Genomic DNA, 16,284 nt, shown 5'->3' with positions numbered 1-16,284 from the left:
AGTAAACCACTTCGGCCATATCTCGGAGATAGTCTTCTCGTGCCACTTCGAATTTAAAATTTTCAAAATGGCTGTGTTTTGGATTCTGCTTCTCTTACTCCTTTTTTCCCATATTTACTAAAGGTATCTAATCTCTGAAGTTTTAATCTGACACTTTGTTCAGTTATGTACTGTCAAAAGGTTTGCTCTTATAAGTCAATGCTGAAATCTATATACTGCTGTCTCACTTCCTTCCATAATTTATTCTTCTGTCTGTCCATTTGAATCTCAACAAAATAATGTAGAAACGACAAAATTCCTGTGCAGATTTTGGGAGACACACAAATTGTGAGCAGTACATTTGTTAAGCTTTTGTTACTTAGGACAGTCCTACATTTTGTGCATATTAACAGATTTTACAATGAAGTTTGCCAGTGGCACGAGGTGCGAGACTTATTTGTTTCCACCTCACTGTAGTTAAAGTGGCCCCAAATTGTGCCTAGTAGGTGGGCTGCGGTTGTCATTGACTCATTGTATGGCCGTAGTGTGTGGGGGCAATGTTTAGACCTCCTAGAATGGCAATATCATTTTTGTGAATAATTTTTTGCATTGTGTACATAAAAGTTGTCTCTCTGGCCTGTTCTCAGAAATGATTGTCTTTATATTTCAGACTGTGGAATTTGTTTCAGTAACTGCCCTCTCATTTTCCTGAAAATACAGCAGCCAGGTGGTAATGCATTTTGTATTTTTCACGCTGTAGAATATTGTTTTGTATTAACGATCTCTCATTGCTGGTATTGAATTTGTTCTACTTCTGGTAAGAGGACAAATCTTATGTGTACTTTTACCATCAGAATTGATATTTATGAGGGGGAGTAATTTGTATATCCCACCAGAAACACTGAATCCCGTCTGCCTTGTTTCCGTTTTACATTTACAGCTAGGAAAGTAGATGTGACCAAATTGTCACCTTCATACTTGCTTCTTACCAGGTACATCAAACACTGTAACTGAATGATATTGTGCCACTGAGATGCTGTCTTATAATTAATGCTGCGAGTATGTTACAGGTAACAGAGAGTGTGCCCCTCTATGGGGGAGACATGCTGGCCGCTGCTGAAATTACACGGAAACTGGCCGGAAAGATGTCTTCCGACATCTCGACTTTCCCCGACCCTCGACAGCGTGAGGCCATTGTCACAGAACTTTTGTACAGTGTCATCCGCACGGGCAGCAACTTGTTGGAATGTTCTCATCACCAGAGCTGGAAGGACCTAACATACAAGCAGCAACTCCAGGTTGCAACTGAAATGCTAATGGGCCTCGAAGAAAATGCATTCTTGCTAGCTGAGACTGTGCGCCGTGAGAAGAGGGTTGTGCAGACCGTCAAGAACATATGTAAGTCATCCTATAGAATGTAAAATCTTTCAACTTTACTGCCTGATTCTTTGTAGTTGCGTGATTAACTGTAAAACAAGCAAAACATTGCACACCTGTGTGGTATAGAAGATAACTTACTGTATATAATAGGAGGTGCAGACAGACCACTTTATGAATGGAGTAATATGATCTAAAGAAATAAATGGAACTGAAGACAGTCATGCCAGAAAACAGTAACTCATTCATTGCCATGTGTGTGTGGTGAGTTGTGTAATGAAACACTGGCATGCCTTCAGGCTGCAAATGAAAATTCCCATTCCCAGTTCCTTATTTCAAAGGAAAACAGGAATAATATGTGCAGGACTCTGGGGTCTATACCATGGTCTTAAGCCTGTATAAAATTCTCTGTACTCCTCCACTTCCTTTGACTTGGTGAGATGAATGTACTGATTGAGTAAGAGAAAAGCAGTGTGACATTATTGGGGCTTGAAAGCAGTTAACACAAAATTAATACATTGAAATTTTTTGTGTAGCATTTATTTGTCTGTGTGTGCATGAACCTACTGAGGCAAGTGGCTCTTATTGCTTTAAATTTAATTAATTGTATTTATTTGGGCCAAATACTATAATCATTACATTACTTGAATTTTTGTATGTTTTTGGGGTAAACTAATTATTTGGTACTTCTATACATGTGATTTCTGGTGGCATTTTTAAAATTTCGATTTATTCGTGAATAAGCTTGTATATACGTGTATTTTTTCCATTTCAGTGCTGAGTGTAAGAGTAATTCCACTTGCCCAAGTCAGTGAAGTTGAGGTGTTTCCTCTGGCAGAAACTCACGTTCCATGGCCAATATCACAGAACTGGGTAGAACTTCCGAGAATGTCTGTTCTGGAAAACAGTGACGGAGGATTTGTACGCATAGTATTTGCAACTTTTGATCGATTAGATGAGGTCCTGCAGCCGAGGAATCGGTCTCAAAGAATCAATTCTAAAATTATTGCAGCTTCTCTTGGGAAAGGAAAGCACATACAACTATCAAAACCTGTGAAAATAATTCTACAGCATATTGATACAAGCAGCAACCTCACAAATCCTTCGTGTGTTTTCTGGGATTATGTAAATGGGTGAGTTTGTATGTGGTACATACTGTTATGGATTAGTTTCATTCACAAGCAAGTAAATGATAAACATGCCAGCATTAAGTTTTATTTAATTTGATTGTCTCCATACCTGGAATGATTTTGACATTTTATATCTAACGTTAGCAGATATAAAATGTAAATAGCAGTTTTTCTAACAAAATAGTAATACTTCTGCAACAAAATAACATATTGCATACTACTGAAAAACTTTTGAATAAATCCTCAAGACAAGGGTCTAATAAAGAAGTATTTTTTAAACCAAATTTTTTGTAATTTGACTAATTCATTTAATTTTTTTCATTTATGGCAGTGATTTACACATGACCAGCTTTTGCTGGAGAGTAGACGTAAATGGTTGTTGCCATGGTAACTTCCCCTTGCATAGAGGTCTTTTCATCCAAAAATTTTGTATACTTAGTCATCTTCTTTGAGCAAGCCAACTTCTAGTTCTTCCTGATTGTTATGTTGTGGAAGGAGTGTCTAATACTTGAATGAAAGGTATCCAACTATCTTAACAGTCACAATTCCAATACCATTATGTACCAGTCAGTTCTGGTATCCTTTTCACTGAAAGCCTCATCTACGCAGTTCTTAGAGCAGGAAGGTGGCCAGCTTGATGAAAATCTATTCATTGACAGAATGACACTGGCTCACTGTGCTCGATACCTCAGATGTGGTTTTTATATGCTGTCGATACATGTTCTGTGTACAGTGGTGGTATGTAATTTTGAATTGATGTGGGAAATTTTATTTTTAATATTTCCATGTGTAAAAGCAGGGTACTTTTAAGGTAGTTTGCAAAACCACTTACACTTGCATGTTCTACAGTCACATATTTTGGAGAACCAGTGACTTACTATTGCAAAGTTTGAACAGTTGTTTGAACAGCACATCAGGCCACATGTTGCTAATGCCAAGCATGGTGTTGTGTAGTGCATAACCAATGGCTGTAGCCATCTGGAGACAGCATAATTGCCTGAGACTGATTATGGATGTAATAAATTGCAAATTAAAAACTGGTGGTTGTAGGCATTTCATTTCATCATTGTATGTGTTCAGCATCTTGTATCTATTGATCAGTGCATCAACTATACAGTAAGTGGGTGTCTTTATTGATCCCAGTATGTAAAAACCTAATACTTGTAATTCTGTCCCAACAGTGATAAATTTGTGTTCAGTAAAGTAAGTGGTGTTCTCTTTTACAACTTTACTGTGTGTAATAGTTTTTCTGTTTTGCTTCTGTCCTTTAGGGCATGGTCTGATGAAGGCTGTCAAGTTGAAAAGACTAATGCAACTCATACCCTGTGTGTATGTGACCATTTAACCAACTTTGCCATACTGATGGATGTGCGTTCTGTAAAAATTGAGGCCGCGCATGAGTTTGTGTTATCGTTCATAACTTATGTGGGCTGTATCATCTCTGTTGTGTGCCTGGCCCTGGCATTTCTCACCTTTCAAATTTTCCGTGGACTCAAGGTGTGTATAAAATAATTTTTTTTATACTGATCAGTATTGTCTAAAATAAAATAGAGCAAATTCTTATGTTCTGCTGTACACAGTGGAAATACCATACATAGTATTTGTACAAAATGTGAAATACAAAACATTGTATTGAAGGAAAACATGACAGAATAGATAGTTTTCATTACCTTTAACCATTAGCCTGATGTGTATCACCTCTATTTTCCAGTCGGATCGTACAACAATCCACAAGAATTTATGCATCTGTCTTTTAATTGCGGAAGTAGTATTTCTGTTTGGCATTGGCCAAACGCAGCATCGAGTAATTTGTGGTGCTGTCGCAGGGCTTCTGCATTTTTTCTTCCTCTGTGCGTTTGCATGGATGTTCCTTGAAGGTAAGATATTTTATTAAATCGTTGGGATACTTCATTTAGTGCTGTCTCAGAGAGCACAAGTAACAAATTTTGAGAATAATGGTTCTCGGAGACAATACTGTGTGTACATGTTGACACTATTGTTACTTGAGAAAAACATAGTAGTGATGAAATGTGACATTATTGATGTTGACATTACTCTTACCCAACAAAGTGAACAAGAGGTTGTTTAAAATAACTTTAGAGTGCAGCTGCACTAAAGATGGGGAAAAGTGCTTTTTAACCTGGATGTACTTTGATAATCATGTGTAGTACACTTCGTTTCTCTAGTTGAATGTTTTCATAAATTTACTTTGTATATTTTTGACTGAATACGAAATCTTCACAATTGTTGTAACATATTTAATATACATCATTTCAGGGTTTCAGCTTTATGTGATGCTGATTGAAGTATTTGAAGCTGAAAAATCACGCATTCGGTGGTATTACACATTCGCCTATGGAGCACCTCTAATAATTGTAGCTGTGTCTTGCAGTGTTGACCACCTGAGTTATGGAACTGAAAAATACTGCTGGCTTCGTGCAGATAATTTCTTCATATTCAGCTTTGTTGGACCTGTTATAGCTGTGATACTTGTAAGTAATAAAACTCATGTGTTCATATATTTTGCTGAATGCTGGGAGTAAGCTTCTTTCAGGGCATACAGCCATGTTATCAAAACTTTTTCCGTCGTTTTGTTTCGATAATGGTAAAAATACCTATTGATAATGAAACTTACATTAGCAAGCTGGATTTTCAGTTAAATTAATTCACATAGGATTGCTACTATTTAAACTTCAAGCTGTGCAACTTGCTGTACAGAAATGAAAGAAGATACAGATTGAATTTTTTCCATTTCTAGTGTGTGTTTCTTACTGTGTCAAACTTCTCTACCCATTAGCTGGCTGCAAACTTGTGAATCTATAGTTCACAACAATGGAAGTAAATTAAAAATGAAGTTGTGGGTATTTTAATTAGTAAAGCCAGATACAAGGTATTTGTTATTTATGAGCATTTTATTCCTAGTGACTAACACAGTCTCAAAATACATACACCATGACAACATTCACTGTTCTGTATCTTACATACACACAGTTGAGGGTTCAGTACTTAATACCACATGCTCCCTATTTCCATTATATCAACATAGTACTCCACAGTTCTGATAGTATCCCTGTACAGTACATTTCATAGGGGTTTTCGCCATTAACATTAACACATCCATGGTTTCCTGAATTCACAGTTCAACTCCATTGCTCATGGCACATGTCTGACAATTTATAATCTCATGCTTTGGTGGGAATGCCTCACTTCATGGGTTTTTTAGTGATTTACGGGAGAATGCTACTGTAATTCTGGTAGAAAAGAGACAAATTATGAAGGCATCAGGCCAGATTTTTTACGACCATTTACTTCATGCAGCCAATTTTTTCCATCCTTGTGTTTTACTGAAACATAATGTACTACTTTTGATATTGTAATGACACTGTACCTTCATTTTCAGTAAAAGTCCACTGTCTTCTTAGAGAGCTGCCATTTAAAATTTATTTAAAAAAAGTTTATTTTGAATGTTTCCTTTAAAAATCAAAAGATGGGAAATCTAATAACATTACTGTGTTTGGAAAATTCTGGGTTTCAATATTATCAGAACAGAATATTTAAATATTCTAAGTTATAAGAATGGTCAGTGTCTTGAAATTACCAGGTGTACAACTTTGCTTCCACCGTTTTTTCCCCAACATTTGAGGCTTTAATGAAACAAATTGGTTACACATGTATCAATCAAAGTATTTTCCATCGCTGGCCACTACTTTCTCTCATCTTTCGGGCAGTGTACGAATCCCGCATCGAAAAAATTGTTTATCTTTTGAAGTGATCCACGAATCAATCCAATTTGTGACATCTTCATGAGATCGGAAGTGTTGGTCAGCCAGGCCACGCGCCATTGATCTAAACAGGTGATAGTTAGAGTGAGCAATGTCTGGAGAATATGGTGGATGGGGTAGGACTTTCCATTTTAATGTTTCCAAGTACGTTTTGACCTCTTTTGCAATATGGAGTCAAGCGTTGTCATGCTGCAAAATCATTTTATTGTGCCTCTCACTGTATTGTGGCCATTTGTCTTTTAATGCTCTACTCAAACACATTAATTGCATTCGATAATGAGCACCTGTGATTGTTTCACTTGGTTTTAACACCTCATAGTACATGACTCCGAGCTGGTCCCACCAAATGCAGAACATGATCCTGGAGCCGTGAATATTGAGTTTGGCCATCTACGTGGAAGCATGGCTGGGATATCTCCATGGTTTTTTGCATTTAGGGTTATCGTAATGAGCCCATTTTTTGTCCCCAGTCGCAATGCAATGCAGAGGTCCCTTCCGTTTTTGCTTCTAAAGCAATTGTTCTCAAACATACAAACGCTGTTCAACATCTCTTGGTTTCAGCTCACACAGGACACGAGTTCCTTGTTTCTGAATCATGCCCATAGCCTTGAGACATTTTGAAATGGCTTGCTGTGTCACTTCCACCAATTGTGCCAATTCTTGTTCAGTTTGTCGTGAGTCTTCTCAGCAATGTCTCCAATTCTGCATCTTCGAAAACATTCTCTCTTCCACCACTTTGCCAGTCCACGATGTTAAAATCACCATTCTTGAAGTATTGACACCACGTACAACCCATTATTTCACTAATAGCATCCTTACCATACGTACTTGAGAGCATTCGATGAGACTCGGCCACTGTTTTTTTCATATTGAAACAAAACAGTAACACCTCCCACAAATGATGAGAATTAGGCTCGTGAACTGACGTTTTCAATCAAGAACATCTTTATGATGCAGACACAGATTGACTAATGTTTGAATGAGGTTATGTTGACAGAGGTACAAGCTAACTGCCTGATGTCTGCAATCTGTTTCTTTCGACTGCTACATACCGTTGTCACCACCTATCGACAAATGGTAGAAGCAAAGTTGTACACCTTGTAGTTTTCAAATTTGACACATGCATTTTTGTACGGTAATGGTATTATGATATCTTCAAATCCTAATAGTTTCTGGGCTAATTAAGTGAAAACAATTACACCGCATTGTTCCAGGTTGGACACAGTTTATCTGTAGTAATAATAATATGAACTCCATCGTCGAATGTGAAAGTTGATAAATTAGTGTACACTTGTGGTAGAATCATGATTCTATATTTGTGATAACAAGATAAAAAGAGATGTCTGTAGCATGTTAAATGAATGGATTAAACATGCTTCATTTCAAGGCGAATAAGAAACAAATAAAACAGAAACACTAGTAGTAGCTTTTGGAACAAAATTGATATCTGCATGGAAAGGAAGAAGCCAAAAAGGGATATACAGGGTGTCTGTAAAGTTCCTTTACAACTTCAAAATTTTATTACAATAGCAGTTGTTGAAATATTTTAACAACATATCTTTTATTGTAATCAGAGTTTATAAAAGTTTTTTTGACAGTGTTTAGTAGACCTCTATATGGGTGCCTTTAGTTGCACGAAGCACACCGAGATGGTACTCGATTTCTTGCCATGTTCGCCGTAGCATAGCGTCATCAGTGGTGGCAAATGGCATTATGAATCCTTTGCTTCAAGTCAGCAGTGTCATGTACCTGTGTTTGATACACGATATCTTTTACATACCCCCCATAAAAAAAAAAAAAAATAAAATAAAAAAAAAAGTCCAAGGGAGTGATATCTGGTGAACACGGTGGCCGAGGAATTGGCCCATCCCTCCCAATCCATCTGCCTGGAAATGTTTCATTGAAGAACCAATGAACATGCAGTCCCCAATGGGGTGGTGCACCATCTTGCTGGTAAATGATAGGTGGTTGTGAGTCAATCAGTTGTGGTGCTACATATTCAGTCAGAAATTCGAGGTAAACATCTGCAGTAACTGTTGACTTGTTGAAGAAAAATGGACGAATTATTCGGTTGCACATGATTCCACACCACAAATTCACTTTTGGACTATCCCAGTGAACCTCCCTGGGGGTGTTCAGATCCACAGATTCTCACATTGTGTTTGTTTAAAGTCCCAGAAACATGAAAAGTTGCCTCATCACTGAAACAAACTCGCTTGAGGCCTGCTTCATCCTTCAAAAGGCGTTCTGGCATGTCGAATGCAAACTCTGTCCATTTTGGCTTGTCATTTGGCTTGAGTGTCTGTAACAGTTGCACTTTGTAAGCGTACAGCTGTAAGTTCTTCTGGAGGACCTTATGCACGGTGGTAGTTGCAACTGTCTGGCAGCAGTGCGGGTGGACTTCGTAGGTGAACGAGTGAAGATGTTTAAAACGTGATCGATGTTTTCCTCAGGTGCTCTAGGTCTCCTGTTCCTCCCTTTATCCGGCACTGTCTCTGTCTCCATAAATTTTTTGTGCCACGATGATGGATCTCTTCCCTACTTCATTCTGAAGTTTCGTCGAGTCCGAACATCCGATTTGGTCTCAGTAAACCGGGACAAACATTGTGCCTTCTCTTGAGGAGTTGCCATTTTATAGAGGATCAGTTCCTTCCATTGACAGAGTACCTGAAACACAAAATTTTAGTATTTATAAAAACTGTAGTAAACAGTGATTACAGTAAAAGAAATTTTGTTAAAATATTTCAACAACTGCCATTGTAATAACATTTTGAAGATATAAAGGGACTTTATGGACACCCTGTATGTTCAGACATGGAGGTCAGGTCAGTGAGAACTCTGGCAAACAGGGACCAGTTTTCCTCTCATACCTCTTTCAGGCTTTCAGTAAGTGTAACCTTTAATTTCTCAATACTAGTATAAGAAATGAGGGAATATGTGCTGTTCAATTGCATTTAAAAGATTTTCTAAGGTTTGGCTAACTGAAGTAGGTCTGCAGTCAGATGAGTCATCTTAAAAGTTGTGCCAGTGGTTGAAATTGAGATGTTTGCATAGAGGATGTTCTAAGAATGGCTGTACTATGTTGGCAGACCTCTCAAATGTTGAACTAGAGTTTGAGGTACAATTGGACTCAGATAAGCCTTGAAAATACCTTGCAGGTATAAGGTGTGTAGGTATGAAGCAGAACAGCCACAGCAAATGACAGACTTATGGTTAGTGGTAGAATACTAGGAAACTGCAATTATCACAGAAAGAAAACTTATTTAAAAAACATATGACTTGTACTTGAATGCTGCACGATTGTGTGCGAACTTACGAGGATATCGGGCATCTACATACTTGTCTTATGAGTGAGAGCAGTGATAGTTATGAATGTTTGGTAGAGAACAGTGATAATTATGAATGTTTTGATACTGTTGGTGCATAGAAATGCATGTTAAAGAAGTTAATTTCAGGGTTTTAATCGACACACACACACACACACACACACACACACACACACACACACACACACACAAAACTTATTTTTGTGTAATTTTTCATTCAAAGAATTTTTTGTAAAATGTTTACTTATGCATAATTTAATATAATGAAAAAAAAGTTTAGTCTATCATGGATATGTCTGCAGACTGAAAACTCTGCTCACACCACTTCGTAATACTCCATGTGTCGCTCAGCATTTCAGTGTTCTGTACTATGGTATTGATGTAAATACTAATGAGCATAAATTAAAATTAAACTTCATAGACTCGGACAAACTGCCTATTGGCTTCTGTCTTGGGTTCTTCTGCCAATGCGTCCTTGATGATTTTACCAGCACAAATGGCTGGCGTTGTCAGGGCTTCACCCTTCACTGCTTGTGATGGACTGGAGTCGTGCTAGTGGCCACAGATTGTATGTACTTGCCACACCGATGCCCAAGGGATTTTCCATGTTCATTTCTGCTGTGGTTTTCCCCTTGCAACCTGTAGGTTTACCTTGAGGCTTTCTTCTTTCTTGTTGAAGCTATTGTTGTGTTGGTATATTTCTATAGCTTCTCTGAACAAGCTGGTATGGTAGCTCTTCTCCACAGCAAGAACTTCCATGTTGGCAGATTTTACTATGTGGTCAGTCTCACACAGCGTATGCTCTGCTATGGCAAATTTCTTCACCTGCCCTACCATGTAATGCTGCTTATGTTCGATGATCCTCATGTTGATTGATTTTCCAGTCATTCCAGGATAGACTTTTCTGCATGTACATGGTATATTCCTGACATTGCGAGTGGATCCCTTTTCTCCTTTGCCGATCTGAGACACTGTTTGATCATCTTTGTTGGTTTATAAATAGTCTTACACTGACAATGAAGTAGAGAAGAGCTAGCACATCAACTTGCTCAGAGAAGCTATAGAAATACACAAGCATGGCTATAGCTTCAACAAGAAAGAAGAAATCCTGAGAGTGAGTGGATCCTGGATTCCTGTGCTACAGCAAACAACTGTTGCAGCTAACAAGGAGATAATCACAGTGGAAATGAGCACAGAAAAGTCCTTGAGCATTGACACACCAGGTACATATAATTTGTAGCTGTGAGGTTGACTCCACTCCAACACCAACAATGGAGAGTGAAGCTTTGACAACTTCAGCCACTCATGCTGGCAAAACATCATAAATATTATCAAACAAATGTTGACTCAAGAAACTGAGACAGAAGCCAACAGGCAATTTGCCAATAACAATTTTGTATTATAAACTATGCCAAAAACTGTAAAATATGCATATATAGCAATGAATCTCAATGTTGGGGTTACAAGTTAGCAAAAAGTAAACTAACTTGGAAATGAAAAATAATTCAACAAGTCTCGTAAAACATTCTATAAGGAAAAGAAAAAGATCATTGTAACATGTGTTTTGTTTATCACTGATAACCATATTTCTGTAATATGTTAAGCACATTTTAGATAACAACGGTGAATAAATTTGAGTAACTTGACTGCTTCTTTTATTCTGTTTGTTTCAGTGGGATGGTCAGGTTTGCACACATAGCCCCAAAATTGTTAATACCATCAGTTTTAATTCAAAGTATTCACTAATTAGTAACTTAAAGTTACACAATTAATCTCTTCTTTTCAGGCAAATCTAGTCTTCTTGAGTATGGCAATATACATGATGTGTCGTCATGCAAGTGCGTCAGCATCGATGAAGAGCAAAGAACACTCGAGGCTTGCCAGTGCCAAGTAAGCAGGACTGCATGGAGTTTTAGTTACTTGTTTGTTTTGTAGAAGCTGTAATTTTGCACTGCTTTTTTGAAAGCATGAAAAGTAGATGCTGTTTCCCCTGTAATTGATTTTAATGTAACCTCAATCTCATTTGGAAAAAGTACCTTAATACGAGCAGTGAAGTACAGTATTTCTGTTTACTACCAAGTCAGTCTGTCAGTTGGAGTAAAGTTTTTGCATTGTTTTCTTTTTAGGCCTTCGGTTAATTTATTATTTCATTCTACCAATGCCTATAAATGTGGGATATGATATTCAGGAACAATATTGGATGACATTAGTGGGTCACTACAGTTAATCATGCAGGCTGTTAACTGAATGAATGCTTTTTGGTGCTCTGTTTATTTTTATTTGAAGCAAGAGACTTGCAAACTACCTGCACCAAATACATCTGTATTAAAATGTGCAGAGATCAGTCTAACTGTTTAGGTCAGGGAGAATAATAATTGCCTTTAGTTGTAAAATAGGGAACAATGTTCTTCTGCAACAATTTACTGTTAGAAAATGTCCCCATATAACTTCATTTTAAAGGTTAAATTGTGTTCTGTGACAGACTGTTGAGTAATTTATCAGCAACAACTATTGTTATATACAATTCAGCTGCACGTATGATTGTATTGTTATTAGAATTTTTATTATTACAGTTGTGACTTGCAATCCTTAGTGTCTGTTAACTTTGCATAGTGCTGGCCCTACCCACCGTACCTTCTGCACAACAATCAATGTATGATGACAGCAGCAACAAAATTTTGATTTCACTAAGAATTGTGATTTAGAATCTGAAATCTAATAGCAAAAATTTAGTTTTGAGTAATTATGTAGTTCAAAAAACATTTTTATTTAAGATGGTAGATACTGAATCCATCTTTTTCTTTCTTCCTCCTGAACTTTGATATACTTCTAAGCACATTCCAATATTGAAACTAATAACACTGTTTCTCTGCACCTAACACTGACAGAGAAATATTGCTTGTTGGATTGCACTGAATCAAAAATGATAATTATTTGTTATTACAATGTTTGTTGTATACCTTAATTAGCTTGATTGATGTTAGAATACAGATACCTGCTTATAAGCGAATGCCGTATTGTACTTTTGTCATTGTCAGACATGACACTTAGTACAGCCCCACATGTGGTGGTTTCAAATCTCCTTGTAATGAGAAAATGGTTAAATCCAGAAATCTATTGAGACAGTCTGAGCATGGAGAAATGTAGTTTACACAGAAAGCCTTACTTCCAGTGAAAACATTCTTTTGTTTTACTTTTTTGGTCTATATCAAACTATTGCTCCTTTTGGACTGTGCGCAATGATGTCATTGTGCTGTTCACTAACTATCAATCAAGTTAATGTAAAGGTTGTGATATGGTGATTGTTTTCCTTATTATATTATTTTGTTACTGCAACTTTGATGTGTGCTGTGGTTTATTTTAATCTGCTGATTGTTTGAATTGTTGCATTGAAGCTGGTGATGGAGATCTGGTAACATTCTTGTCTCTCTTCTGTTGCATGGCATAGTGGGAAGGAGGAGAATGCTCTCCAGAACAAATTGCAATCACACCTGTAAGAACACTTATTAAATGTCTTCTCCTTGTAGTATGTAGTTTTCTGCAGTACTCAAGTTCTAACCTTTCTTATTGCTGTAGTTACCTATTTGAAACTTTCTCGGATTTTTTTTTTGAAATTATTTGTTAATTGTTTTATATGTATGTGATGAGCTCTGTATTATATCTAGTAATGATTACTTCTCTTTCAGATTTTCAAGAATGATGGGTTAAATTGTAAATTTTAAACACTCGGAAAAGACATAGTGAATAATTGTAATTCCTTCACCACTTGTTAATTCGTATTGATAATATAACTGAAAATCCTAGCTTAGAGATGAAAACTAGTATGAGTATAAGTAACTGCTCACCATACAGAGAAAGCATAGAGCATTGTATAGGTATATAAAGTGTGACAGTTGTTGTAGATAAAATTTTATATTGGCGGATAGCATTAGTACGTGCACAATTGCATGCTGATATTGTGACCCAGATCCCTTAGCACATGGAATTGTTGTCCTTGCACCTCTTTTTGTGATTCAAGTTAGTAGTATTTAGACCAGATATTCAGAAATGAACACAGAATGTATCAATATAAAGTCTGTTAAAAAGAAAAATATTTCTAATACAAAATTCAGCTTGTTCTGAATAGTAGAATAAGGGGGAAAGAAGATCAGTACAATTCTCTGTTATATCACTCATATTTTTTCACAAGCTATATAAACTAATGGAAAAGTGTTATATTCGTGCAAAAGCAGGTATTTACAAGGGTGTGGACAGAAATATGGAAATGCCAATAACACAAAACATTACTATGCCTAATACGGAATAGGAAACCCTCGCCATTCAGACCAGCTTCCAGTCATCTTGGAATAGATAAATAAAAGTCCTGTATGGTTTTCAAGGGAATCTTACATCAATCTTCCTGAAAAATAATGGCAAGTTCAAGTAATGATGATGGAGATGGATAACGATCCTGCAGCCTTTTCTCCAAAGCAGACCACAAAGGCTCAATAATAATGAGATCTTGTGACTGAGGTGGCCAGGAGAGACGTGACAATTCTTCTTTCTGCTTACAAAACCAGTCCTGGATTATGTGAACTGTGAGCTGTGTCTTCAGGGGCTTTGTCATTTTGGAAAACAGCAACACCATGAGGGAACGAACACTGTACCGTGGGAGGGATCTGATCAGCCAAAATGGTGACATAATCCTTGTCAGTAATATGACCTTGAAGAATAAATATGTGGCCCATGGAAGACCTTGATATGAATACCCAAAACATACCAAACCCCTGTAGTGTTTCTCTCTTGGTACATAAACTCATCCAGAAGTTGGAAACAGTATGAAACAAGACTCATCTGACCAAATCACATTCTTCCATTGCTCCATAGTCCAGGTCCTTTGGCTGAGGCACGATGTCGCCTGTTATGGGTGTTTGTGTCACTGATGAGTGGTTTTGGAATTCTAGCTCGCCCTGCAGTTCGCTGCTTATGGAGCTCCCTTCTTGTCATTTTAGTGCTGACAGGGTTCTTGAGTGCAATATTCGGTTGTACAGTCACCTTTGCAGCTATCATCATCTTATTTTGTCACAGTCCTCTTCCCATTGGTTTTGGAAGCACCCACTGTACAAGCACCAGGAACTGGCCCACATTCGAATTCATTTTGCTCTGACATAATACACTCACAACTACACGGAACCCGTTCAGACCCACTGACACTTGCACTGTATTGAGGACACTGCACAGTTGCCATCTGTGGCCAGATGCAGCAGCACAACCCACAGGCGGGGCTAGCTTCTGCATTTATGCTCAAGTATGCATTTCTTCCAGTATTTGCATGTTTTTGTCCAATCCCTGTATATACATGCTGCAGAAAATGGCCACTCGAAGAAACTTTCTGCAAAATGTTATACTGAATTGGTATCAAAAATTTTGTTAATATTCAAGTGTACATATTTAAAAAGTTGCTTCATACAAAATTACATCTAGTACAGTTCTGATAAGTCACAAATAATGCACTTTTAATTTCATTTAAGCTATGTGCATTTTAATCACAGTTTGCTAAATGTTCTGAGCTGCAGCTCATCTTCAGGCAACTCAAATTCATGTAATGAACTATTATATTAAGCTGAAAATACCTTATAATGAGCTGAGGGCCAAAATATGTATCAGTCTATATTTAAAATATAACTGGCAATAAATAAACCAACAGCTGTATTTTTATCTCTGATTTATTCCAGAGGCAACCGGTTGTGGCATTCCATTATGCCATCATCAGTAACGTAGTGCTTAAGCTTATATTGCCAGACAAAATATCATGGAAAAGCGAACCAGTATTCACACAAGTGTAGGTAACATGGCAGTACACTCGCAGCTGACACTGTCCGGGCTGGTCAGTTGCACTCAAATTGTGTCTGAGTGTGTAATCGAGTTACATACGCTGATACAGATACTGGTTTGCTTTTGCACGATATTTTTGTCCAGCAGTATAAGCTCAGCCCCTATGTTACCATAGAGCAACTGATGATGGCGCAATGAAATGCCACAACTGGTTGCCTCTGGAATAAACCAGAGATGAAAATAAAGCTGTTGGTTTATTTATTGTTGGTTATATATATTAGCTGTCATTCTCTAATCCCTCCTAGCAATGATGGATGAAGTGAAATAATAGATTTTTTCATACTGGCTGTTATTCAACAGTGGCTATTTCATATTTGTAAATAGATTTTTTAGAGACTATTTCCCATCACATTTTCTTGTTAATTCACTTAAACTATTTAATGTTGCAAAATGTTTTGAGGCATTAATTAATTGTCAGGCTAAAATTGACAATATGAAAACATTTAACACAAAATAGACTTAGATCTTAATGTAGCAGTTCTCTTTCTTGGCTTGTGTTCTGACCTGCCTGCAGAGAAAGAGGAGTATAACACTTTTGAGGGAGCTCTTACACTATTTGCTGGTCTGTGACTAACACATACAAATGTAAAGAATCTCTCACTCTTTAAGTGTGCTGCACTTGAAAATTCCCATTTCTAATGAATAGAGTAAGTGATTGTTTATGTTTTCTGTGTTAGCAACAGACATGTGAAGTAAATGCTCTCTCAAATGACTCACAGTTCTTTTTCTCCGCAGATAGATCACAACAAATACCAACACAGAAAACCATGTTAAACTCTTAAGTATTTTCATGTTAAATGTTTTTGTATTGCCATT

At 37.1% G+C, this 16,284-nt stretch overlaps 1 protein-coding gene across 1 annotated transcript in view; it reads left to right on the top strand.

Moving 5' to 3' along the window:
* Positions 1 to 16,284, top strand: part of LOC124722165 (latrophilin Cirl) — a 799,917-nt gene that overhangs the window by 756,151 nt on the left and 27,482 nt on the right. Inside the window, exons 10-16 of the mRNA XM_047247367.1 lie at positions 1,050 to 1,377; positions 2,132 to 2,489; positions 3,758 to 3,983; positions 4,198 to 4,363; positions 4,764 to 4,978; positions 11,381 to 11,484; positions 13,043 to 13,087. Coding sequence (XP_047103323.1) covers positions 1,050 to 1,377; positions 2,132 to 2,489; positions 3,758 to 3,983; positions 4,198 to 4,363; positions 4,764 to 4,978; positions 11,381 to 11,484; positions 13,043 to 13,087 — 1,442 coding nt within the window. The remainder of the gene's footprint in view (positions 1 to 1,049; positions 1,378 to 2,131; positions 2,490 to 3,757; positions 3,984 to 4,197; positions 4,364 to 4,763; positions 4,979 to 11,380; positions 11,485 to 13,042; positions 13,088 to 16,284) is intronic.

The sequence above is a fragment of the Schistocerca piceifrons genome, chromosome X (assembly GCF_021461385.2).
Source record: "Schistocerca piceifrons isolate TAMUIC-IGC-003096 chromosome X, iqSchPice1.1, whole genome shotgun sequence".
In the NCBI taxonomy this organism is placed as follows: Eukaryota; Metazoa; Arthropoda; class Insecta; order Orthoptera; family Acrididae; genus Schistocerca; species Schistocerca piceifrons.
The sequence above is the reverse complement of the archived record's forward strand: the minus strand, read 5'-3'. Positions and strand labels throughout refer to the sequence as shown.